Source organism: Lonchura striata, chromosome 8 (assembly GCF_050655825.1).
Source record: "Lonchura striata isolate lonStrDom1 chromosome 8, ASM5065582v1, whole genome shotgun sequence".
Lineage (NCBI taxonomy): Eukaryota > Metazoa > Chordata > Aves > Passeriformes > Estrildidae > Lonchura > Lonchura striata.
The window spans coordinates 22720385-22748213 of record NC_140710.1 but is presented as its reverse complement, the minus strand read 5'-3'; the positions used below and the strand labels follow the sequence as shown (position 1 = coordinate 22748213).

Below are 27829 nucleotides of genomic sequence, written 5' to 3'. Positions count from 1 at the left end.
TGTAGAAAGGAGCAGACCACAGGGAAAGGAATGTGTCAACCTAAATTGCCAGGCATTTGTTTATTTATTCATTTAGCAAGGTTTAGAGAGGGGTTTTAAAAAAAAAGAAACACTTGTGTGTTGCAAGAGGTTTAGGGGAAGTGACTGCTGAAATCAGAGTATAAATGTTTTGCAAGGTCAGTCCATGGACTAGTTAAGTAAAAAAGCAGTGGAAATAACACAAAGTAGTGGGAAAAAAGTAGGCTACAACACTGGATGTGTTTGCTGAGTTTTTGAATCTCTAGAATGTTGTTCCTGGGCTATGCAGCTCTGCTCTTGTGTTGGATGCATTGTGCTGCAGAAAGAGGTAAGATTTAACTCCTCTCTTAGAGTGTATATGAAGGTGGCAACTAAAGCAATATGCAAAGGCATTGTAGGGTTTTTCATTAACCTCTGACAATAATTGACATTTCTTCTGGCAGCATTTAGCACCTTCAGTATTTAGTGTCCTGTCATAGGATTACTTTCACCTATTTATTTTGCTGTTGTTAATCTCTTGCCCAACTTTTCAAATGCTTTATATCACTATAAACTGGAGGCAGACAACTAATTTTCTATTAATTACATTTGCTAATTATTCTAATATCTAAAACCAGGAAGCAGTTGGTAGATTAAAATAGAAATGCACATTTATGGAATGTATTGTTTCTGTCTGAAACAACGTGTAAGGTGATCTGAGGAAGATGAGTGATTACTACATTGACTGAAAATCTTCTAATATATCTATTGACTGACTGGTTTTAGTCTAGGAAAGGAGATAAATATATACAGGTATGCTTTTTTCATGTTTAAAGAGGTAGCTACATATCTTTTCAGAAACTGCTGATGTTTCTGTTTCTGTGTTCCATGTATTTTTCTCGGTTTGTGTTTATATCATTTAATATATCCTTAGTTATTTAATTTGCTTTATGTCTGAGTTTCTTGGCATAGAATATTATGCAGAGGGTGCTGTGTGGTTTTGAGCTAGTATGTCTCTGCTTGGTTCAGGATGGTTTTAATTTTAGTTAAAAGTTATGAAGACCTTATTAATCAAAAAGATCCAATGGATTTTACTTTGAAAAACTGAAAAATCAGGAAATTAATCTCCTATCTTAAATATAAATAAATATTGCCTCAAAGCAACTAATAGTCTATTTTGTTCGCAAAGAAGTGCAGAAAAGTCCTGGAATTTGAAACTAAAGTTTGCCTGAATTTGCACTTTGTTTTCACAGTGCTTTCTTTAGGTCAGGGAGATTGGAAAGAAATGTGAATTCAGCAAAATTTGATTTATCCAGGACAACTATTACCATGGGTCAGGCAGCATTCTTGTTTAAGCTTCATGCTGAAAGTCTGTGAGAGTTGTGGAAAGTCTTCTGAGTGCTGGGTTTTGCACAAGGACTGAAAGCCACTTGCACCTGGATTTGTAATTGTGCTTGTACTTTTTAGAACCTGCTACCAGCATATTGTTGCCAAAAAAGCAGCTTGAGCTATTTCTAACTGAGGTCAAGTCAAATGTAAATACTGAATGAGTAATTCTAACTCTCCTGGTCTGTCAGTAAGGAATTTGAAGGTATCCATTCTGTGCATGCTTTTTAATATAGAAATAAAACCCTCAGGTATTGGTGGGTACATGATGGAATTAATATAGTTTTGAAGGACAACCTGTCAGCTGATCTCTTCACCTCAAGCCACTAAGAAACTGCATGCACACATACATACACATATATATACACATACATATACTCTGACACTTGATGGTAACACATAGTTTAACATCAGGGCAGGAGTGGGGAAGAGTTGAGATAAAACCCAGTGAGACCCAGCAAATCTTAGTAATGGTGAAGAGACTAAGGAGATGATCTTTCATCAGAAGGGGAGTGTAAGGTAAGCAAGAAAGAGTTAAGAGGGTGCATGCTGCACAACAATAAAAATATGATACAATTCAGAGGGAGGAATAGAGAAGCTGTCACTATACTCAATAACCTATTTTTTAAATTAGAGATTTCAGTGTGCGCTCTCAGCTTGCAAACTGAAAGTGCTAATTCAAATAAGATATAATTAGAAATATGTGGAATTATAAACATTCTTTTTCTTGCCATTGAAAAGAACTTTTTGGGTAAGCTAACAATTTTTAACATATTTGAAAGAACCAGCTAGAGGATTCCTGTTCATTTTGCTTATTCCTACATTTTGCAAAAAATGTTGTTAGAATTTGAATATGTTTTTTTTTTTTTTTTTGCTAAAAAAAGCCTCTCCTGCAGTTTCTGGAGTAGCCTAGTACCCTCTAGTGCACAGAAACAATAATTTTTATTCAGATGTAATCATTCATAGGAGGGAGAATACTTATCAAAGTAATTGGAAAAAATGGGTGTGAGCACACTCTTCCTTTAGCACATCAGCAGTACTGTTAAAGCTTGTCTAATTCTTTTGGCTGCTTAAAACAGCCAAACTAAAGTTATCAAAGCTCAAAATTGACATAACTTTCAAATTATACAGTTTCAAATTATGTGGTTTTGTTTCTTTGCAACAAATCTTTTTTTTCCATTTTTAAAACCATTTTATAAAATTATGCCCCTAATTTGGTCAGTACTCCCCTGACTGAAATACAACAAATGAGTTCTCAAGGATGTGTCTTTGTAAACTCAGTAAAACTCACTTTCCACACCTTGGGATTGCTAACACAAAGTGAGCAGATAAAATACACCTTCTTCCACAGCAGCTACTTAATATGTGGTGCCATCTCTGCAGTGCAATTCAGTGAGCTTTAAGTCCACATCCCTCACATGAGGAAAGATCCCAAAGATTTTTCCCATAGTCCTATTTCCAGGCAGCATCTGGACAACCTGTAGGAAGATTTCAGTGAGAATGCTGCTCTTTTCTCAAACCCACGGCCTTACAGTTAAGTGGGGAGAGGACATCTGTGCCAGGTCTCTGCTGAATAACAGATCTACTCACCACAGGATTTCTTTCTCTGGTGGGCATTTCTTCTCCCGTTTACTTTCTATACAGAGAGTTCGTTCCTTTTCCAAGGCTGTATTACCTCAGGGCTTGTTTTATTTATTCCTGATGAATGCTCACCTTTCATGTTCAGATGGAAAACAGAGTTGATTGCATTTAGTTAGCTAGGCTGTTCAGACTGTTACTCTGTTCAGCTTCCAAAATGTGTCTATTTCAGCAACCTAAGCACTGAAAATTAGTCACTGAAATTAGGGAAATTATTTATTGACAAAATAATTTAGTCTTTCATTAACAGTTTCCCAGCATTTGCTTCTTTCCTCTTTTGTCTGACTTTTCTCATTCAGGTTCATTTCTTGTAGTTCATATGGACATGGCTGTACATTTCATGTTCACTAAAGAAGGCCCAGAAAAGAGCTTTTGGGCAAGGACTGTATAATATTGAGCTAATAAGAAAAACCAGACACCACTATCCACTCCCCAGACTGATTCAAAATTCTTGGAAGCTAAAGGTCAGAGTGAATGCCCAGACTTACTTATATTGTTTAATAAGGAACTTGTAAGTAACAAGAGGAAATAAGTTTTGGAATATCAGGTGCTCTGAGCCTGGAGGGGAAGTTTAGGCAGTGTAAAGGTGAGAGGAGGCTTGGCAGAACTTAATCAAATGGCATGTGAAATAATGTCAGTAAAGGTAGTGGTGTGTGGAGAAGAAAATAGTTTGAAAGGAAACTCCAGAGTGCAGAGTTGTTCTCTGTGGCAGTGGAAGGTCAGGCCTGGAGCAGCTCCTGCAGATGGAAGGGCAGGAGCTGCCTTTGGTCAGAACCAGTGCACTGATCTCCTCTCAGGCTGTGGAAGTAACATCTCTTTCATGAACTGTCACTGTCCTGGGTGGTTCCTTGGCACCTGGCTGTTCCTGTGTCCTTCTAAATGTCTAGTCACATTCCTACAAAATGTGGATCCTTGTCACTTTCCTCTTTTGTGCTGATTCATAGAAAACACGATGATGACAAATGGCCCCAGGATTTCTTGCTACATTCCTATTGCAAGATTGTTTTGGTGTTTGTAGCATGTACTTCAGTCACCAATGTTTTTATTTAAAATTTTTAGCTTGTGAAGAGCCTCCTCCTAGGAGGGTAAAAGAAGTGCCTACTAAAAGATGGCACAGCCCTCCCTATCCACATGGGACTCAAGCAACATACAATTGTCGGCCCGGATATGTAAAAATGGGAAGAATTGCATTTCAGTGCATTGATGGAGCGTGGAAGCAGCTGGCGCCAGTGACAGAATGCAGAAGTGAGTATTTATGCAAAATATCTGCAGACATTTCATCTGGCAGACCATATTCCTTGCTAGTGATGTCAATGTGAAATTGTAGTCTTGCTCATAAATTACTTGTTTCTGCACTCTTTAAAATATCACCTTAAAAAGGATGTGTATGTAAGGGAACTTTAAGTTCCTTTTCTCCAGAATAAAGGATTTATTTTTAAATTTAAAGAATATCTTATTCTAGACCAGCCTTATTAACCCAATTTACATTATTAAAATAAATTATTAAGTTCTTAGAAGCTTGCTTTCAAAAAATTTTAGTCTAACAGGATAAAGCACAAATCTAGTTTTTGAATGTGAGTCAAGAGACAGCTTATTCAACTATTTCTATGAAAGATATCATTTCTTACAAGTGGGAAATTATTTTTCCCTGCCTTTTCTTTTAAGTTGTATTTCACAATTAGGCTGAGAGCTGCTGTTTATTATCTCAAGCATACTGTGCTGAGCGTTTTCAAGCACCTCACACCCTCATACAGAATTCATTACTGAAGATATTGAGGTTTGTTATCATTAGTCAGTAGATACTTCTGTAATAAATGAGCTTTAAACACAAAGGAATTTTAGAAACAAGGGGTTATGATTGTGCATCTATAACATAGAAAATTTTTACTAGTACAATATTTGATTTGAGAATATAAATAGAAGTTCTGGGTGTTGTTCAAACAGAGATTGATGCACACCGTGAGTAAGAATTATTAAGTCACTAATAGCTTTTTTTGCATTTTTGACTTTGTCTCAATGTTTAGATTTCGTTGTGTAACTAGTGAGGGAACACGGGCCTCTCCAGAATTTGGTTTGCAGCATGTTTTAGCAAATGCTGCCACCCAGTGAGCAGCTGCTGGCACTGGCAAGGAGCGTGTGGGGAGGAGGGGATGCTCTGCTCAGCCTGGGGAATGCAGTCCCTTGGCAGGACAGAAGACAGAAACATTGATCAGGAGTTTCCATTTTCTCTGAATCCCACTGCAGCACGTTTAGGGCCTGATCAAACACATCTTCGTTGGTAAAAGCAGAGGATGTTGTTGGGCCCCAAGTACATTGCCTTGCTTGACAAGAATCAGGCTGAATCTGCTGAGGAGAGGTAATAGGTTTCAGCTATGCAGTTTATTTTGCAGTCCATGTTATGAGATCAGAAGATGAGTGAAATTGTTCATTTTGCCACTTGTTTAGGAATCCAAAGCAAAGAGCTAGGGCCAGGCCATAAGGAAAATCCTGTGGGGAGTTTTGAGCAGCAGGCACTAATGACCAAAATAACTCCTGGCTTTATTTTATAACTCCTCACTTCACTCAGCACAATCCCCAGCAGATTGAGGAAGTTTCATTTCTGATTGTGCATGTATTCTCTTCTGGAGGCTTTGGCACACATTATGCCACAAATCATATGAAAATTGCCATACATTTGTCATCAAACTGAATATTAGTTCAGCCTTTTTAAAGGAATAAAACATGCTAATTTGTTTTTTGGAGTTTGTTGTAGGTAGGTTGGTTTTGTTTGGTCTTTTTTTTTAAATAAGCTTACTCCAGTATGTTATCATTGAAAATTATTTAAATAGTGATAAAAAGGAAATGTTAATCAAACTTACTCTGAACATTTCTGAATTTTTGAAAGCCGCTGAAGATTCATGCTTACTACTAATCACTGGAAAAATGCTTTCTCATTTTCACTTCCCTATGTATTGGTATAAGTAAGGCTTTTTCCCTTTTATTTTCAACCAGATAAGCCCTGTGGACATCCTGGAGACACTGAGTTTGGTGTCTTTGAACTTACCAGTGGAAGTGAATTTGTTTTTGGTGCGAGAGTTGAGTACAGATGTAATGATGGGTAATACTAATTTAATTTAATGTATGGGAATTAACATAAGGTGCTAATTATACTGTCAGTTATACATTTGTTCTCTGTAACACGGCTTACTAATATTTAATGCTTGCATATGTGTTGTAAAAAATGTTTGAAGGAAGACTCACTAATGTGTCTTCACTGAATGCTTGAAAGAAAGTCTCTGTCCATCTTCTCCAGTGAAAACTGCAGCAAGTCAAATACATGGTATTGTGCCTGTGTCTGAATATTTTCCTCCTGAAAAGCAAATAATTTTTGGTACAGTGCTTTAGCCATGCTTTTGCAGGTCTTATGTTACTGGAATCTAGCCTGAGCTCCACAAAGAGAGTTCAAAAATCAATATTCTCCTTAATCCCTTCAGTTCCTCACTGTCATTTCAGAGTAGCTGTCCTTCCTCTGAGTGTATTTGTTATGTAGCCAAAGCTTGCTGCCTCAGTAATGGAGAAGCCTTCTTCCGTATTCCTTCCTACTCTCCAATTTGATATTTTTCCATATGCAATTAAAAGAAAACACACAGGGAAAATGCAGGAAAAAAACTACTCAGTGCTGTCATATTTTGGTTATACTATGCTGGAACACCTGAAGCCATCTTTCTTTGCTCCAAAAACAGCAGCACTGTTGTTTCTGTCACATAACAAAACTGTATTTTAGCATTTTTTGCTTTTTATTTGGTAAGATACCAGATGCTCAGCCAAAGGAATTACCGTGAGTGTCAGGCAGATGGATGGAGCAATGACATCCCTCACTGTGAAGGTAAATGGAGTTTGACATTAACTTCTGTATTAAATTGTCTTTTTATCTGTCTGATATGATCTAAAATAGTCTGTGACTGCTTTACTAGTATTAATTCACCTATTTTAAATTCAAGTTAGGGAGCAGAGGAGCTCTTACCATGATGTCTCAGCTCTTTTAGTTCAACAAGCTTTTGTTAAAAGCCCTTCACAAAGTGGAGTCCTGTCACTTCCAGACTGGCTTAAAGCTCTGCCTCCCCTCCCTGCCCAAAAGCCCTGGCAGAGTAGCTGCTTGCAAAACATGGTTGCAAATGGCATTTGGGATGATGAGTTTCAAACCAGTGTGAAGGCATGTGTGTTTTTTAGCTACTTTCCTCCTCCATCCTTGTGAACATCCTAAGTATTAAGATTTTTTTAAGGTCTCCCTATTAGCATACTAATGTGGAAGACATTCAGTAAGCAAAGTGAGAGCAAGGGGGGCACAGATATCAAGACTTAATAGACTGGATGGCTTAGATTATGGTTTTAGAAACCTTTTCACCAGTTTCAAGCCTGTATGATCATGAAAATAAGGTTCCTGCTCTTCACAAGATCATTTTTAACTGCTTTATTTTAACATATGTGGGCAGCAGTGACATTTTTGTTTGGGTTAAGCATCTGGTGTCAGGAAAGGGTCTAAGAAAAATATTAAGTTGATATCTTGATTAGGGTTGTTGTCTGTGGTTTAATATTTCTGTGGATATAGATACTTTGCATTTAGTTTACTGGATTTTGAGGGCACTCACACTTAGCTATTGAGGTCTGTCTGCACTATATGGAGCAAGGGTTTCCAACATTTTTTGGTCGTGTCTCACCAAGATACTTCGGTTTCAAAGTGTTCCTAAGTTTTTTTCTGTCATGGTTGAGTTTTCACTGAAATAAAGAATTTGTAGTGTGTCCTAAATGTGAAGAACAGAGTGACAGAATATGAGCTCATGGAAAAGGCAGATGACTTTTAAGATGGCAAACGTCAGAGAGAAGTAAATGTGGTAAACAAAACAGAATCCACTTTTGTACCTGCTTAGTAATATCCATGAATCTAAGAATGAGCTTTGAGTCATTTTCCCCCCTAGTAAGACATACCTGATGACATAAGTTAATTCTTTTTCTGCAGGTACATAATTGGGAGGTACAAGAGCTCTAATTAATGTCTTCCACTGTTTGTTTACTTTAGTAATATAATTGCTCTGATATCCTTTATTAGAATTTTTGTTAATAACTGAACTGAATTATAATTTTAGTTAATAACTACACACTGTTGTAGGCAGTGTGCAATGCAGCACTGTTCCAGATAGCAAACTGTCCATAGCAAACTCAGTTTGGCACAACTTTAAACAGTCAACTGATTTTGGCAAATTTTAATGGTGTCAGTCAAGGCTTAGCTAACCATCCATAGAATGCAGGATCCTAAGATAACTTAGATTGAGTGAGGTCATCTAATTCAGTGGATGCTCTGTCTTCACCCTTCAACAGCAGAGAAGATGATGATGAGAGAGGGTCTAAAAGCTTCTTCCTATGTCATTCTGTCTTATTAGGGATTTGTATTACACTTGCTGCAAATGGTATCTGAATACATAGCAAGAGTGTATATTTTTTAAATGTGTAAGGAAATTACAGTGACTTTTTTGTATTTTAACTTTTTTGTGTGTCAGCTTATTTTACAGACTAGACCTCAAAATTACTTAATTTTCCTTTCTTTGCTTTGTTTTTCCAGTGGTAAAGTGTTTACCTGTACAAGAACCTGAAAATGGAAGGATAATTATGACTGGTGCATTTGAGCTAGGCCAAGAATATTCCTTTGGCCAGGTTGTAAATTTTGAATGTAATGCAAATCACAAGCTTGTTGGAGCTAAAGAAATCATTTGCTCTGCTAATGGAGAATGGAGTAACAATGTGCCTCAGTGCAAAGGTAAAAGGACACTCTTTACTGTGTGTCATTAAGAAGCTTTGTTCTTACAGACTCCTAAACTGTGGTTACCATATGGGAAGCCACAAAGTTTTCACTTTATCTCAAAGCAATTAAGCTTGGTTTGTCTGTAAACAATCTCCAGTGCATATATGAAAAAGTAGGATAAGAAAGAGAAACATAATAGTATTGGATGCTAATATAAGGGTAACAGACCATCTGTTTGTTCCATATTTTTCCTACAAGCTGCAAGTATGTTTTGCCAGGCAAATCCTTTGTTATGTCTGCATAAGAGTCAACCACTTCAATGTTGATTTAATCAAAGTAATCAGAAACAGCTTTGAATCTGTGTGAACCAAGTTTAGTTAGCAAGTATGATTTTAATTCTTAGGGTATATAGAATATACCCTATAATATATATATATATTATATCTATTAGAATATATAGATTTTTCTTTCCTCACACTGATGTGTTTGGAAAAGTTTGAAAGTTCATGTTTAGTTTTTACAGAACCCCAGAATCAATGAAGTGGTGTGGGACTTCTGAGGGTCTCTCAAAGCAATTAGCTGGGGCAAGTTGCTCAAAAACATGTTCAGTCAGCTTTTGATATCTCCCAGGATGAAGATCCACAGTTTCTCTGGGTAACCCACTGCAGTGGTTGAACTCTCTTTAGTAAAAATTTAGCAGTGGCATTTCCTATATTTCAGTTGGTGCCCCTTGCTTCTCACTGTATGGCTGGTGAGAATGAGAAAGGTCCAGTTCCATCATCTTTGCTTCTGCCTGCCCCACTGGAACCAGGAATTCACTCATGTGAAAAAAGACTATCCCTCCTCCCCCAAGCCTTCTTTACTCCAAACTCACTTAAACCTCTCTCTGTCTGTCAGTTTTTCCAATTCCTTCATTATCTTCCTGTCCCTTACTGGAGCTGCTCCAGTATGTCCGATGTTTTCTCTACTGGGAGATGTAGAGGATCAGCAGCACCTCCTTTGGCCTGCTGGCAGCACTTTTCCCAGGGAAGCCCAGGGTGGTTTTTTTGCTGCAAAGGCCCATTGCTGGCCCCTGTCCAACTTGTCCATCAGGACCACCTACTTTTTTTTCTGCAAAACTGCTTTTCAGCCAGTCAATCCCATGCTGCCCTGCCTGCAGCTGGTACTGGTGGATGGGGTTATTCCTCCCAGTTTCTGAACAAAGAATGGATGGGATTGGATTGTCAGGATACAAACATTTAAATATTCAGAACATCAAGTTTCTTAGATTATTTCTATGTTATTTGATCATGAAGTATGTGTTTAGCAGGACAGAATACACATGTCAGGATGGCAAATACATTTATGGTTTGTTCACAATTCCAGTGCTGCATTTTGCTGCTTTGAAACCCCCATTTATTGTATTTTGTACAGCATGAAGTGGAATTAAACGTTTATGGTTTTCCAGAATATTTTGAATTTCATTAAACAATGACAGTTCCCGTGAACTATATTTAATTTTAAACACAAATTAAATTTAGTAAAAGAAGCCAAGACAACTCTGTGGTGTCCTGTTCTGCGATCTAGGAAACAAAACTTTTAATATCTTCTGACTTTGTGAATGCACTTCTAGGAAACTGCAAGATCTTGGTGGTTGTATTTGGTTTGGCAAGGAACTGGGAATGTTGATGTTCTTTTATAGATATTAAGCATTCTAGTGTCAATTTTTCAGATACATTAAGTTCTTTTCTATTTTTGATGTCATAATTTATCTAATAACCTACTGGCTCTGAAAGCACATGAGGTTTGTTGGAAATAACAAAGAAATTATCTGAAAAATAGAAAATCCTAAATTTCAGCTAGCCTAGTGTCTTATTTTGGAATGTCTTCTGCCTTATCTCTTGATTCTAAATCTATTAAAGTCCAAAGAAAAGTTCTGAAATCTTTCTCATGAACCAATTTGCCTTGAAGCTGTGCTACACCACATTTTCCACCTGGAACCCAGAATCAAGTAAGTACTCAAATAAGTTCCACACAGCTTCCAAATGGGAAAGTTTTTGTGAATTCAAATTAAACCTCCTACAGCCCTCAAAAAAAAACCCCCAAAAAACCAAAACAAAAAACCCCCTAAATTTTATTGTCATCAAAATTTATTCTTAACAAATAAAAATTAAAATACCTGGATTTTTTGTGTGTTTCAATTTCAGAAATTATCTGTGCCGTGCCAGAAATCCCTCATGGATACGTCCGTTCTCCAAAGGAGTCTTACAAGGAAAATGAACTAATACAGTTTTTCTGTAAAGAAGGATACAAATATGGGAACAGAGGAGATGCATTGTGCACTGGATCGGGATGGAATCCACCTCCCTATTGCACTGGTCAGTCTTGCCTAAAGTGGTTTTCCACATTAGTTGGGTTTGGAAGTCATTTTAGGGATTAATAAATTCATTCATGACAAAATAAATCCATCCACATCCAATATCCATGAAGACTGGAAGGATTAAGTGCTGAGGGGACCAAAGAACTGGGTAAGTTTTCCATGAAGAGCAGTAGCAAAACCAGAATCTTATTGTGAATCTCTACAAATTAATATGTATATAATGCTAAAACTCTATTTGTTTTTAACTCTCAAATGCCTTCTGAGCAGTTCATGTGACAAATCCATAATTCCTGAGGCTAGTCGTGTTTGACATCAGCCCTCTGGGTCATGGATTTTACTTTAGTTTCATTCAATTACAGCACTTAAAGGCCGTATTTAAATCTCCAAAAATGCATGTCATAGCCCACCTGAAACAGTTCAATGACATGTTGGGGAATTTATCAGTGCCTTGAATTTTATTCAAGAAATTGCCAAGATCTTGGAACTGGAAAAAAAATGTTGGCAACAGGGCAACATGATAGGATTTTATGCACCACCCACCTTCCTGGGACCTCTTCCAGAAAGACTCCTTTAGAAATAAAAACTTGTTGTCAGTCTTGGGGCCCACTCGGTTTTTGACCTTTCTGATTCAAGATTAGTAATGTTATTAATTAATATGCATTGCCTACAGTTTAACAACATACTGCTTTTGAGGAGTGCCAAACAAAACATTCTTCTAGACACTCATATGCTGGGCTCTGGTGCTTGCAGTGTACTCAGATAGTAGTTCTGGATCCTACTGGGCTTATCACTGGGCATGCATGGAAACTGATTCACCCACCCTAACTCCACAGCATCACCGACCTGTAGTTAGCCTAAAGTCATCCCCTTCCAGCCCTGAGGGTGTTGGTGATGTTTTCTGAACTGGAAGAAGACACAAAAAAGCCCCAAAAGACAGACTCTGATTTATAAATCTGTTAGCCTGACTTCTCTGGGCATGAAGATACCTTGAGTTTTTTTATAATAAGATTCTTGACCTTTTTCAGTTGTTGAAATACTTCCAGTGTCAGAGAAGGATACTAACCTTAATCACACAACCTTTTAATGATCAGTTCCTAGTCAAGTATAATTATTTCTGCATTTAGGACCTGCCAGTGCAACTGCCCTCCTTTGGGACAGTGTCCATAAATAACCCAGGAAAACCCAGCTGCAGATCTACAGGAAAAAATTAGGTTTGGTTTGATGGCTTCCAGTTTTCTCTCTCTTTGCAATTAAGTTTTAATCTTCTAATTAACATAACATCAGTAACAGCTGTCACTCTTCTCTTACAGAACCATACATTTCTAAGAAGCCTCTTTTTTTAACAATTTTATGCATTTATGGCCAATATAGTATGAAAACATGAACTTATGCAATAAATTTAGACATATTATTCTTTTTTTCCCTGTTTTTTATTTAGAAATTGTATGCTCTCCTCCAGTAATTTCCTCTGGGAACTTTAAACCTCAAAAAGACAAGTACATAATGGGTAATACAATCACAGTAGAGTGTGATGATGGGTATCATTTCAAAGCGATGACTGGCAGAACCACAGCTGAATGCACCAAGAATGGCTGGGTGCCTGATCCAGCTTGTGTCCGTAAGTAGCTCTCATTAATAAAGTTACAATGTGGAATTGTTGGAAGTATCTCAGAGAAAAGAAGTTAAGAGCAAAATTTCAGGAGCATTAGATACCACAATTGCTTATTTTTTTTTTGTTGTACTGTAAAGATTAATTTGATGGTTTAGAAAAATCACCTATAAGAAAAATGGTGTAATCCACCAACACAATTTCCATTGTGTTTATTAACATACGTATTACCTCTTACTGTGTTTGCAAATCTGTTAAAATGTGCTATACTCAGCTCACTGTCAGGAAGGTTTGTGCTCCACCTGAGGAATAGCATCCCAGTCAGGATTAGAGGACACAGGGAGTTTAAAGTAGCCAAACCAAAGGTAATGATTGGATGATACTTTACCTTGTAGTATCACAGCTCTAGATTTTTACTTGTAATTTGATGTTACAGACAGTCAGAGGATTTTATCTATTTTATAATATATCAAATAACAAAGCACAGTATTCTTGATGGCTGATGAGTTATTTCTTGGGTTAAACTTCCCATAACTGAAATGGTAGCTTTGCTCAGTAAGCACAGTATAAAAAAAATTAAATATATAAATTTGCAGGTAGTTTTATAATTTAACACTCTTTCATCTTTGTTTGCTGAAAATAAAACTGTGAGATAAAATGTGAGAGAAAGCCTGATGAAATCAGTCTTGTAAAGGAACCTTTGGATAAGATGGTTAGAGCTATTTCTGAAGCATGCTCTTTCAGTATCAGAGTTAAAGTTTTCTCTGTATCAATTGGGTTCCAACATTCAGGTGTCATTCTGAGCCCACTTCACTCATTATTTAATGATCTGCTCTGCTCTGGCATGTAGGCTCTGGGTCAGAGCATTTTGGGAGGAACCTGGGTAAACTTGAATGGAAGCTTCTGAGAATCTCCTCCCTCTATCCTGGACATTTCCCTGGAAAGGGTCAGTTCTTTTGTGGAACCAAGAGAGGAAAATTAAAATGCTGCAGCTTTAAAATAAAAATAGTCAGGAAGAGCTTTTGGTGCAGGAGCCCAAAATTTATAAATGGAGGTGGCAGGAGTCATCTCAATTTTAAGAGTTCACAGTTCAGTTTCTATATCTGAGCCAGATGACTGGGTTCCCCTTATGGTCAGAATAGTAAATTTAATCAAGACCATCTCACTGAACAATGAATACTAACCTTTGGTCCCACAAATCACCCTCAGGAGTCTGCTGAGAGTGCTGGCTGGATTTCTGTTGGTTGCAATGAAATTGAGGGAAGTAACACAGCTATAGGCAAAGACCCCAGGAGCAGAGCATGGTTGTTCCTGCACTCCTTACCATCTGCCAGGGTGTGCAGTCCTGGTTCTGTGCATTTCTGAAAATACTCAGATGATGAAGCTGAATCTGAATTGTGTCCTGAGCTTTTTATCGTGCATGTGTTGATATTGTTGCTGTTCCATTCTGTTTCAAGGGAAACCGTGTGACTACCCACTTATAGAAAATGGCAAGCTTAGTTATTCATATGAGAACTACAGGAACTATTACTTTCCGAAAAGATTTGGACAGACTGTAGATTACTACTGCCTCGAAGGCTATTCAACCCCCACTGGAGATAACTGGTTTCGAATTACCTGTTCTGAAAGGGGCTGGTTTCCAGAGCCAAAATGCCTGAGTAAGTACATTTCCACGATATACTCAGTTCTGGTTTGGTTATCAAAGATTTGTTCTGAGGGAACACAAGACAACACAGTTGCTGAAAGTCAAATGCTTTAGGTGACCCCTGGGACTGCACACAGACTGTCTTCCTATTTGCAGAGCACAAAATGTCACCTTTGAAATTATGCTTTTGGATTTTGAAGATTGTTTACTCCTGAAAATATTTATAAGAGTAAGAAATATATAGTAAACCTTCCTCTTCTCTGGCTTCTGGGAAACATGAAAGCATACACTTTCATCTGCACTACAGCTGCACACATGGTTTCTACTCAATGTAAATATATTCTCCCTTCTGTGGCTTGGGCACTTTGGCACTTAGTCTTCATCCTCTCTGAGAAGCATTGCTTGATCCCTTTGGAAGACTATATTTTAGAGTTGAAAAGGTGTCACGCTTTTGTAATAAGCTGAAATGGATCATGGGTAACAGTAAGAGAACCAGATACACTAACTCAGATTTAAAATTAATTTGACTTACAATTAATCTAAAGCAGCGAGATGAGGCCTCCTCTCACACATCTTTAGTCACAGCAAAGTTCCTACCTACTGGTAGGGCACAAAAGTGGATTACAAAAGGTTGCTCTTTCCTTGTTGCCCTCAGTGGAGTGGTGCTCAGTGCAGGAGATTAGGAGCCCTGCCTGGAGGAAAGGAGCAGGCACTCAGATAACACAGTATAACATTTCTTTAGCCATCTGCCTTATATCTGGACTTTTGGGGACAGGAGGCCTTAGAGCCAGCATGCTAAGCTGTTGCTAAAATCTCTAGAGCTGGTTTGAGAGGCTGCCGCTCTTCCACAGAGGTGATAAAATCTCCTGGAGACAAATGCTGGAGTTCTCTCTGAGCATACACCAACATTTTAGAGACATACCAGACCAAACTGATGTGAGAAGCACAAAACATGCTTTCATTCAAATTTGCACACGAGTGTCTTTTTGTGATACAAGGCTACAGAAAGGTGCTTGGAGGCCTGTTTGTTAGTAACACTTCTTAAGGATTAATTTCCCTCAGCTCTTGCTGTAGAAATTTTTGTGGTTAAATGTACTTTGCTTCCTTCTTTAGAAAAATGTTCCATCAGAGAGCTGGCAAACGGTTATTTCCTACACCGCAGCTGGAACGATTTTTACAAGGAAGGTGAGAGTGCCAGGTACGTCTGCTATGACAACTACCAGGCTCAGCATGAAGAGGTCACATGCACAAGGGATGGCTGGGCACCTCCTCCGAGATGTACCCGTAAAAGTGAGTGTGCTTGTATTTTGGAGAGGTTTCTATCTTAAACTATTTGCTGTAGCAGTAATTTCTGAAAATGAAGACTCTCCTTCACAATGATTTAGCAGTAAAGAATTTAACATATTACAAAAGTTTTCTCTCAGAATATAGGACTGAAACATCCAAGCAAGGCTTCCATTCATTTAAATAACATATTAAGTATTATGTATTAACAATGTATGGAATTAAAAATGTATTCAATTGACCATGTATTAAACAATTTTATGAATCATACTGCTGCTTCTATTGTCACCCTTCTGTTCTGATTTTTATGCATGTAGTTTAGCAGTGCTTTACTTGGAAGAAATCTTGTCTCTCTCTTTCAGAAAAGTGCCACAATATAAATTTTGAGAATGGCTATTTGAACTCATATAGGGGAACATTCAATTTAAAAGAGAAGATCCTGTATAAATGTCACGCTGGCTTTGTGACTCCAGAAGGACAAGAAACGGGACACACACAGTGCCAAGAGAGTGGCTGGACTCCACTTCCAAAGTGCATCAGTAAGTAGCTAAAGGTTTCAGAGCTCCCTGTCATTGTCACCAGTGTGTCCTGTGGACATGGTGTTCTGTGGTGTTCCCTGGCCTCAGAGATTTGTCACCTTGGTTTGTAAGGGTTTCTTACTGGGCAGAGGGACACTCAGAGCGCTGATCCTCCAGAGATTAACCTCTCCAAGGCTCCAAGAAAATGTAAAGGATCTTTTTGGATCTCTTTAGCACTGAGTTAATGGTAATCACTGACCTCTTCAGTGGTTCTTACCTGATACAAGGTACACTTGCCCAAATTTACTCCCAATTTATGAAGCAATGTCTGTGAACTGAGGCATTCCGCTAAGGACGTTATGTGACCAAACTAGAGACAAATAGGATTCATTAATTCAAAGTTCCTTCCTCTCCTGAACATAGGTGTAGTACAGTAAGGGACTTAATCTTGTATTGTTATATGTTGGTCATAATTTTGACCAACTTCAGCTGCTATTTTATCTTGTCCTTTTATTTCAGACTACCTTTACCTACAATTTTGTGGCTTTTTTCTGACTCACAGCTGACCATGGGAACAGCAGTACAAACAAAAAAACCTAAATTAATAAAAATTAAAAACCTAAATTAATAAAAATTTAAAAAAAAAAACTAAATTAATAATAATGATAATACTAATAAAAATATGTAGTAAAAGGAAATATTTTCATCTAAGGAAGAAATATTTACCCTAAATATTACTTTTAGACAAATTTTGGAATATTAATGCAATAGATAATATGTGAATATGCTGCATATTCTACAGTAATATTCTGACAATGCAGAATTATTGATGTTTCAAATACAGGGATGATGCTTCCAAAGGGCAGTGTTTCTGGATAACTAAATACACTAACTTTGTTTTATTCTACAGAATCATGTAAAGCACCAGGGGACATTTTGATTCACCACACAAAAAAAACTGTGTTCATGCCTGAGGATACAATTGAGTATTCATGTTTGGAGGGATATAAAACTACAAATAACATGCCAACTGATAGCACAATGTGTGGCAAAAATGGAGAATGGAGTCCAGAACCCCAGTGTCATGGTGAATACTTCTGTGTTTGCTAATCAATGTCATTCTCTGTATATACTCTGTTAACCTTTTTTCTTTAAACCTTCCTTTGGTTTTGTTCTAACCAGTAGTGTTTCATGTACTTTCTGTAGGTTGTCCACTATATGTTAAAATATTTTTTCTCTATAGAAATTCAATGTGCGCTGCTGCCATTGAGCAATGGAGATTTCTCTCCCAAAGAGGGTAAATACCACAGTGGAGCTGTTGTGAAATTTACCTGTGCAAAAAACTACATAAGGGTGGGATCTGCCTCTACTCAGTGCTACCACTTTGGATGGTTTCCATCACCACCAGTGTGTCAAGGTAATGCTGCAATACTGAAACAGAGCTGGTAAATGGCTTGAACAAAATGTTAATCAGATTATTGACTTTAATGTTTGAAAATTTGTGCACAACTTCATAAATCATGTGCAGTATTGCAGTGATTAATTTGAGTAGTGTCCTCTCTTACTATATTCCAAAGGTCCTAGTTTTGCCATTGCCTAATATTGATACCCATCAGATATTGCATCCTGTGCTCTTTTTTTTCCTAATCACATGAAATTTAAGGAAAAAATCATTTTGGATGTGACACAGCTAGACCCAAAAAAAAAAAAAAAAAAAAAGAAAACCAGTGAAGGATTGAAGGATTTTCCTGTGAAATTCTTTCACAGTATGAAAGATACTTCTGTATGAGTATATTCATACAGAAGGAAAAACATGTATCCCTGTACTTAGCATTCTTAACTTAGTACACAACTTCCTGGCATCCGAGAAGAGCTTCTTGTGCTGGTGCTGAGCCCTCTTATGAGGTGCATCGTCTTTCACAAAGCTTGAGAGAAAAAAGGGACCTCCCTTTCTTCCCACTCAGTCACTATTTTGGTGACTTTTACTCTGTCATCCTTCTTTTTGCTGACATTCTTTTGCATTTAAAAGCAAGTCTATTTCATATTTATGACTCTTTAGCTCAGGGACATTCTAAGCTCCCTTAATAGGTGTTTCACTCACTGCACACACTCTGTGTCGGTGGGGGGGGGGTTTGGGTGCTTTTGTTTTGGTTTTGGTATTTTTTTTTGCTGGGTCATTTTTAGGATATAGGTTATTCCTTGCAGAATTGTCAATTTTCTTATTGTCTTTTAAGAATACTGAAGTTATTATTCTTATAACCTTTTTTTTCTTTTCCCTTAAAACTGGGTTAGTTTTATCAACCATTTTTCTCAGAGCAGGCACTGACAGTGCATGGAAGTGAGAGACAAGAGTGAGCCTGGTCACATGTATCTGTTTGTGATCTCCAGCCCAGCATGAATCCAGATATTTGAAGGCATAAATCAATGACCTATTTAACCCATTCCACTGATTTTTCCTTCACTTTAATTGACACATTCAATTTGTTTTCTGTTGTACTTAACATATAACTGTGGTGGAAGTACTGAGTTCAGAGCATAGACTTGATCTCTTGATTTCAGTGAGTGTCAAAGGCTGTGGGCCTCCCCCGGAAATTCCCAGTGGAAGTATTGTTGACGGCTCTGTGGAACAGTACCAGCATGGGGACAGAAAGCAGTATGAATGTAACAGCGATTTTAAGTTGGTTGGATCAAAGGAAATAGAATGTATTGATGGACAGTGGTCATCTCTTCCCTCTTGCATTGGTAATCTACACAGCTCTTACTTCTGAGAAGTAATCCTCTGCAGGCTATTACCTCATAGATATTTCCACAATTAAAAATATGTATTTGCAGATGTAATGTTCTGTTCAAAGTAATAAAATAAAATTGCATGACAAGCCATTACCTTGTGCTGTCACTACTGCAGTAGTGCCAGCCCAAAGCAGGAAGTGCAGTTCTCACAGAGAGGTGACAGCTCTGCAGTCCTTTCAATGGTTTTCAGTTCTTGTAATAATCCTAACTGAAAGGGCACATTACAAATGTGCAGGTGTATGATCAATTATAATTTTGGCTGTTCAGAATCAGTGATTCAGGTAATTTGAATCAATTGAAGTTTTCCTTACTCTTTATGGCTTATGTACCAACAGTTTAGGAAAGTACTGTCAACTGAAACTACCTGTGGATCATGCCAGTGTTGGAAAAAGAAGGGAAAAGTCAGAAAAGCAATTTTGAAAACTGGCTAAAAGATATAAGTACCCCCAGCTGTGTTGAAATTTAGTTGCTACAATTAGTGGGTGTAGGTTTGGTTCACCAAATGCAAGTATAGTTTTTTTTATTTAAGTTTTTTCAATTATTGATCTGTGATTCCTGCATTATTGTGGAACACCTCTGCTCTTTTCAACAGAAGACAAAGTGCCCTGTAAATCACCTTCCTCTATCCCAAATGTTGTCCTGCATGAGGCAGACCAGGACCAGTATTCACATGGGGATGAAGTAACTTGTGGATGTAAACCAGGCTCTGACAATACTGAGGAAATGAAAATAAAATGTCTTAATGGAGAATGGAAGCCTTTACCTGTTTGTGCTGGTAATCTGTTTCCATAATACTTCAGATGTGAGTGCAACATAGTTGTATACAAAATTTGACTAAGTTGTATACAAAATGGACTTCAGCCATCAGTATGTAGCCAGACATGCTATAGTTTAATGCATCAAAACTAAGTGGTTTTAATTTACTGTTCTTAAATGGAAGTATATCTTTCATCCTGGAAAGACTCTAACTACAGCTTTGTAAAGGGAAGGAAATAGGATTTGCCCAGTGGCAATTGCCAAGACAATTATTTAAAGGAATTAAAAGTAATGTTAATAGCCACAATGTGTTGCACTTGTTCCACCCTAACTACTTTTATGTGGATTAGTCCTTGTCACCAAATAATAGAATGAGTAAGGAAGGGACCACAGTGGTCCAACCTCCCTGGTCCAATCTTCCTGCTCAAGCAGCCATCCAGTAAAGTTCTTCCTCAAATTCAGTTGAACTTCTGTATAACTGATGACATCTTCATCAGCATATATTGTCAGATCTAAATCTATTTTTTAAGGTCTTTTTATTTTTTTTCAGATGCATCCCCTCAATGTGTGATTCCAGAGTATGTTGTGCTGGTGCGCTCTGGCCAGTATCCCATGTCAAAAAGGAGGACTGGGTTCCATAAAGTTATAAATTACAAATGTACATCAGATGACGAAAATGTTAAACAGGCAACTTGTGTGTCTGGGAGATGGACACCAGAGATTGCATGTACAGGTGTGTTCTTACATTTGCACCATTTCTTTTGATGCAGGCATGATAAATACTCATTATTAAGGATTCTTAGCATTGCAGTATCACTAGGCTGAAATAGAAATGTTTACTTGATCATATGCTAAAGGGTAGTTGTGCCATCATTGGAGCAGTTAACTAGGTTTAGAGATGCACCACTTTAGTAAGGCAGACTTAATGCTCTCTGCTCTGACAATTGGAATGGTTGTCACTGGCACTTCTAATGTGAGAAAATATGCAATGATAAATTTAAGCTCAGTTCTTCAAAAGGGATTTACCCTCATGCAAAACAGAGAGCACATAGTTCAAGCTCCAATCGGAGTTTCTTTATTTCCTCTAAACCTTCAAAGTTTTTCTATTCTATGTTTTTCCTCTGTTTTTCCAATTGCTTCCTAGTGAAACTATGAGAAAAAAGCTGAGTTGGCCAGTGAAAAAGTGCAGACCCAGAGAAGGCTGCCCATATGTAACACACACCAGAGGTCTGGTCACACACTAGTCTTCAGGGCTGCCTTTATGCATGGCAGAACAGCATATTGTCTGTAGAAAGCATGATTATAAAACAACCATTGCCTCATTCCTTGCTTTGGTTATATCAGATTTATGAGAAATTATGCCTGAAAGTGGGAAAAATATTACAATCACTGTCCCTACCTTAGTTACTTTCTGGAACCACTAGAAACAAGAAACCAAGCTCTGGAAGACTCCTCCTATCTCTGTCCTCATTCTAGATCTACCTCATTCTCTCCCTTTTTCTTTCCTTTGGCAGAAAGAATCCTTCATCCTTGGAGTGGAAAAATTTTAGCCTATTTTTTTTCTTTTATTTTAGCTTTGTCATTTAGCTCTGTCAGCTTAGTCTGAAGAAAAAACAAAACTCCAGACATTGGTTCAGTTTTCCTAAAATAGTTCATTATAGAGAGAGGAACAGGAAAAGCACACAGGAGTGTGCAGCTGTGAGAAAGGAGGGACTACAACAAACTCCATCTTAGCTTGGTGTAGACAGCTGTGACTGTCTATGTGTCAGTCTTTTCTATGACTCTGAAAGCATATGAGCAGCTGAAGGCAGCTCTGCTGTTTTTGAAGCAGAACAAAATGATCATAGTATTAATTAAAGCTTGAGACAGCTATTGGAGTTTTCTAGCACCAGTGTTGTCTTAGTTGTTTGTGTTGTAATCTCTGCTGAACTGCTACACTTTCTCTTTGTTCTATTGTACCATGACTATGTGAACTTAGCTGAGGAGAGTGTGTGCCCACCTCCACCTCAGGTGCCTGGTGCTCAGCAGACAACAGTAGGAAGAAACTTCAGGAATGGGAGTAAAGCATCTTTTTCATGTCGTGATGGTTTTGAGCTCATCGGTACAAAGGAAATAACCTGTATAGAAGGGAAGTGGCAATCACCACCTTACTGTGTGGGTCAGTACTGGCATGCTTTTTTCCATCTTTTTTGTTATGAATACCTGAGTTGCTTATTTGCAGTCATCATGAGCAAGAGGCTGCTGTTACTTACCTAAGATTACCATGGACAGGGAACTGCAGGAAAGCAGTAGAACATAAGTTGCTAAATAGGGTGCAAACAACTGCAGTTTATTCATTCACACAGACTTATCTGAGATGGTGTATACAATTTTCAGGTAGTCCCTCAAGAGCTGTGTGCTTATTTTTTTGTTTAGTATGTTGCATAACAAAGTCTCAGTTTTGACTGGGGGCCTTAAATAATGTCCTGTATACTATAAATTATTTATTACTTGATTACAGTTGCAATATTGTCTTGCATTATTGTTTATCTGTGTTGTTTTTTAGAAAGACCATGTTTCTCACCAAAATCTGTAGAATGTGCTGATGCCCCCAGGCTGAAAAATCCAAACTTAAGAATTGAAAGAGAAGGGAAAACAATTTATCTGCCTGGTGCTAGATTTAAGTATGTTTCTCGTCCTGGATACATGTTAAATGGACCAACAGAAATAAATTGCTCTATGGGAAATTGGACTGCAACTCCTTCATGCTTGGGTAATATCAAAAATTTCCTTTTTTTTTTTTGGAGTGCATTTAGCAATGAAAATGAAGGAATTTTAAACTGGAGGTAGATCAGTAAAAGTGTATTTTTCTACTCCATATTTTGCTGTGAAATCTATCATGGATGTCTTCAGAACAATCCTCATTGGATGCAAAACTGACTTTCTTAATGCAGCTTAGTTTTTAAATATTCCTTCATATTCTTGTAGTCTTTGTTCAGTTCATATCTCTGCCAGATAAGTCCTAGGCATATCCTCATGATCCAAGGATCTCTTTTCTACAGAGTTCATTGGTGACTTAAAGTTGCTATGGTGCCTCAGGGATGGAAATCACATCAGTGTAGCAAGGGCCAAAAGCCTCAAGTAAAACTTTCTGGCATGTTTAGAAACAGAATTGGAGTGTTTCAGCAGCTGAAGTCTATATTTGGGGGAATGACTTATTTATTCTTCTGTATACATTTTATACATTTATTTACACACATATACCTTTTATACATTTATTACCTAACTATAATTATATAATTATGTAATCCACTGTTAGCAGATGACTATGCCGATGTTAGAAATAGCTCTCTAAAGCACCTGTTTGATGGAAAAAGTACATTTCTTCAATGTGTATCACAGTAGCACAAGCATCAGATTTCTGTTATCTTTTCAGAAATGCCATGTGGAAGTGTTCCCAAAGTTGCCAATGCTCACTTTGAAGGCAGACAGAAGGAATCTTATGAGCCTGGAGAAACAATTCAATACCACTGTGATTCAGGGTTCCTGATTGTTGGTTCCCTTGAAATTATCTGCAGGAAGGGAAACTGGACAGCACCACCCTTCTGTGAAGGTATAGGTTCTACTTCCAAGTAGTCCATGATCCTTCTTAGCATTTCACATTGTGAATTAAAATAATTTTTACTTGGGCATGCAGGTGAGTCAGCCAATAAAGCCAGCAGGTGACTTGCTTTGAATGGGCTGCTAACACACCTATTTTTCTGGTTTCTGGAAAACAACAAGTAGGGTAGATCAGCAAAGCCCTGCGGGCTGGAGCTGGTAGCCAAATCCCACCTCTCTTGAAATCAAGCAGGCAGACATTATGGAGGAATCCTGCAGCATCCTGGCTACAAAGGAGCAGATAACTGTAGGGCAATAGATCTTATTGTCACATCTCTATGCATGTCAGTTGCTGACAGGCACTTTCAAATAATAAATAAATCATGCCACCCTCCAAACTGGTGGCACAGGATGCTGCGCAGCACAGCTGGCTGGTCTCTGTGACCTCTCTTTTTAGTTTCTTTAGGCAAACAATATTGGATGCTGAAGCACTGCAGAATAAACCATATAATATATCAGAATTAACCTTCTTTTTCTACCCGTAGAAAATGGTGTGCATTACTCAAAGTGCTTTTTGCTCACCAGGAGCTCTGGAATGCCATGCTGTGTGAATTTTCTGTGGCTCACTACAAACTCCTCTCTTTCCAGATGTCAGCTGTGGAGCTGCGCCTGAAATCCCCAATGCGCGCATTGCAAGCGCTCCTCAGGACAGGTACCTGCCCGGTGCCAGGGTGCACTATCAGTGTGAAAGGAATTTTCAGATGGTGGGTAGAAATTACATCCTTTGTTCAAATGGTCAATGGTCACAACCACCAGTTTGCAGAGGTAAGAATCTGTGCTTTCACTTTGCCTGTTAGTGTAGAGGCAACCAGTTCTCTATCAAAATACTCTGAAGACTTTGCCTTTTTTACTTGTTTTCTTTGGCTACTCCAACTTTGAACTTGCTACTGCTTCCTTACACAGAATTTTAATTAAACTTGATGCTTCTAGAGATACAGGGAATATTTCCATCAATAGCAAAAATATTCCTGAAGCAGCAGGGCCTAAAATGTGCTGCTCTGTCATTCTCCTGTATGCTGTTGGTATTTCCCCAGTGCCCACAACTTCAGTGACTTTCAGTGGACAGACATGTAAGGGCTTCTCTTATGTTCAAAGCTGAATGGAAGCAGCTCTTCTGCAGTGCTCCACACTGACCAATGCAGACCCTAGCAGAGACCCAGATCTAAACCATGTAAGATCTGCTAGGGGCCATGGAAGTGGAAGGATTGTTCCTGTGACAAAGAACATTCAGGAGCTGTGCTCCAGTGTTCCCAATCTCAATCTGTTGCTGCAGGGTGAGCACAGCTCCATGGAGCTGGCTGTGCTTGCCCAGCCCTGAGCAGCAGACGCTGACAGGCTCCTCCAGCATTGGCCAGCCCTCCAGAGCTCTGCACTTCAGCAGGGAATCAGTTTGCCTGCTGCCCCTGTGGTTTCCAGGAAGACCAGGGCTCCCCAGGGAGCTGATGTGCTTCTTGTGCATAAGTACAGAAACACTGGCTTTTTCTAGAAACTCCTATTGACACTGCCATTTCCTGAGAGTCCCAAACAGTGTTCTGCTGCCACTGCCACATATCATTGCTTTCCCCATGGTGAACTCCTCTGACCAACCCGAGGTCACAGAAATTGTAACAAGGCTAATTCCTTTCACATCTGGTTGTATAGGTGGAGGTCTTAACTGAAAAGGTGACTGCAGCTGTGTCTCTTTTCAGATGTGTCATGTAATCCTCCTCCAGAAATTGCTGGTGGTAGGATTGATGGTATTAGAAAGTCCAGGTATATGCCTGGGGAGACTGCAAAGTATCAATGCTGGAAAAATTTTAAGATGACTGGGACTTCCACTGTAGCGTGCAAAAATGGGACCTGGACAGACCCGCCAACATGCAAAGGTAACTTCTCTCTCTCTCTCTATCCAGTCGCATCAGTGATAGTATCATAAAGCTGCCTCATTGTCATTTAGCATCTCGGTGCCCTCACAGTGTACAGCTGCCCTGGCTCTGGCACACTCAGGACAAGGCAGGCCATTTCCCAGGTCTCTGTTCAAATGGGATGAATTTACCAAGCTGAGTGACCCAGGTGGTTTCACTCAAGAGGGCCAAGTGCCACACCTTATGCAGGACAAGATTAAATCCTGCAGACAGCTGCAAGCACTTAAGCTGTGCTCAGAGGGGGTGAGCTGGCAGCTGCAAGCCTGAACATTGGAGAAATGAGAAAGTCTTGCTCCTGCCAGCTTTTTGGTTTTCTCTCTGCTTTCCTCTGCTTCTCTGAGTAGTGCCAACATAGTGTGGGTGGTATTTCTGACCAGACCTTCTCTGCAGTTGAACTTCCTCTCTGATTGGGAAATTTCTTTCAGGCCAAGGTGGGAGATGTGGCACACCTCCAGCTATTCAAAGTGGAGAGCTTCTTGTCTTCCCCTTGCAAGAATATCAACAAGGTGATACTGTGGAATATAAATGCCCGGATTTCTATATCTTGAAAGGATCTTCAACAATCACCTGTCTTAACGGGCAGTGGACAAGCCCCCCAGTTTGTCTGGGTAGGTTGAAGCATGTGCTGGGTGGCCAAAGGCTGTGTGACTGCTCCTCTTTTCTTCTTCTGAGACCCTGAGGGCAGCACTGGTGCTGGGGCCAGAATGCTGGCAGGGCAGAATGGCAGTGAGTCCTCCTTTTGTCTCAAAGGAGTTTCTGCTTAAATTCAGTTTGTGTAGTCCCCTCTGCTTCCAACAGGTCCACAGAAGGGGAGTTGGCTGAACCCTCATCACCTGTGCAGAGTGCCCGAGTGCTCTAGGGCTGGGGCCATGGCTCCACCCAGCAGGCTGTGAGCCAGGAGGATGGGTCTGAATGAGTGGCAGTGCTGGGGAAAGCCAGGGGTTCCTTTGTGATGAGAAAACAAACTTAGAGAAGTACTGAGCAGAAGGGAAGGAGAGATCTCTCAAAAAAATATATGGGGAAGTCCACCGGTGTTTGGTCTGCTCCCCACATGTGCTTATTCTTGCCCTGTGTGACTATCCATGTGACATGGCTTCTCTCAGGACTTTTTTTTCCCCTTTAGTTTGGATGTGAATGTCTTTTCTGTTGCAAATAACAGAGGGTCAGAGCACACTTGGAAGTATTTTTTTGATGTGAAGAACTTCTGTAGGCTCTAGGGGGGGCAAAAAAGTTACATGTGGTGTGTCTGTATGAAGTACTGACGCTCTTCTCCTGACTTTTTCAAGTGGCCTGTACAGCATCAGAAGAAGATATGGACAGCAACAATATTGAGCTGAAATGGGTTGGACAAGCCAAGCTGTACTCCACATCGGGTGACTATATTGAATTCCGTTGTAAACAGGGATATTTGAAAGATCCAAGTACTCCCAACTTCAGAGTCCAGTGTGTGGAGGGGACATTGAAATACCCACGGTGCACACTGGGAAGTAAGTCATCCCCTCTTCAGCTTTGCTGCTCTGTTGTTGCATTTTCAGTGCTGAAGGGAAGCACTGTGTGGGAGCCAGGGTGTGGGAGCCTCCTGGAAGCTGCAGGAATAGAGGGGCAGTGCTCCCAGGAAGTCATTGCCCAGCACACTTGAGCTGTGGAGACTGTTGGGGAAAGGGCACTCACAGACGGTGCCAACAGAGCATCAGTTGTCCACTGTGACATCTACAGGCAAATAACAGCATTATTTCTTTGCAGGGAACTGCTCCCTGAACAGGAACATTATGGAAAAGAACAATATTCAGTTGCAGTCATCCAGCCAGTCAAGCCCTCACTATCACTCAGGGGACTCTGTTGTGTTCATGTGCAAGCGCTGGTACCAGGAGGTTTCCCAGAAGGAGAAATTCAGAGCGCAGTGCCTGGATGGAGTGATTCAATATCCTGTGTGTCAGTGTAAGTACTTGCTGCCAGAGACATGGGGCAGGAGTTGCAGGAGGCAGTTCTGCTGAAATTTCCTATTCACTGCTCTGAGGAGCCCCTGGGGTCTGTCAGGATTGGTATTGATGCCTTTCCCCTTTTTTTTTCTCTTTACACAGAAGGATAGTAAAAGGAAATGACATGAGAGAGCCCAGCTGTGGCAATGACAGAGCCCTTAACCAACCTTCTGACTTGATCTCAACTTTTCCTGGTGTTTCCCATTTTGCTGTGCTTTGTTTGCAGCTTAGCCAATGTTCTGTCTTGGAATTTGTTCTTGTTTTTATTACTGGATGGTTGTCTTTGCATATTATCCATATTAGATCTAGTTTTGTAAATGTATTTACATTTTATGCAGACGAAGGGTTGTTGCTTACATTTTATCCATTCTATACTGCTCTCACTGTTATTTTATTAACAACTGTGGCCTGAAAACAGGCTGGCTTTGATGGCATACTGAGACAAGAATTAAAGCTGACAGTTAATTTGATTATCAATACAAAAAGCATGTTTGACCTTGTCTGATCCTATCTTCTTCTCCATAGACTTGCTTGGAAATTAGTATGGGG

The 27829-nt window shown here is 39.1% G+C and overlaps 1 protein-coding gene across 1 annotated transcript; it reads left to right on the top strand.

Annotated features, from left to right (window-relative positions):
* The first annotated feature begins 130 nt into the window (after positions 1-130).
* CFH (complement factor H) lies at positions 131-27790 on the top strand. The gene is made up of 24 exons (XM_021525061.4): positions 131-346; positions 4081-4266; positions 6013-6118; positions 6810-6886; positions 8618-8812; positions 10984-11154; positions 12595-12774; positions 14223-14423; positions 15524-15700; positions 16057-16233; positions 17123-17299; positions 17456-17629; positions 18772-18954; positions 19595-19777; positions 20309-20491; positions 21737-21916; positions 22304-22510; positions 23174-23350; positions 23986-24162; positions 25086-25262; positions 25727-25909; positions 26588-26788; positions 27045-27239; positions 27383-27790. Coding segments are annotated over exons 1-24 (3930 nt in total). The 5' UTR covers positions 131-285; the 3' UTR covers positions 27385-27790.
* Positions 27791-27829: the final 39 nt, after the last annotated feature.

What these genes read in the sequence shown, in the direction of transcription:
- CFH (XM_021525061.4), top strand. Translation starts at nt 286, where the DNA reads ATGTTGTTCCTGGGCTATGCAGCTCTGCTCTTGTGTTGGATGCATTGT. An exon ending in TCCGAGATGTACCCGTAAAA is followed by an intron (nt 15,701 to 16,056) that starts GTGAGTGTGCTT and finishes TCTCTCTTTCAG; the next exon opens with AAAAGTGCCACAATATAAAT. An exon ending in TCCAGAACCCCAGTGTCATG is followed by an intron (nt 17,300 to 17,455) that starts GTGAATACTTCT and finishes TTTTCTCTATAG; the next exon opens with AAATTCAATGTGCGCTGCTG.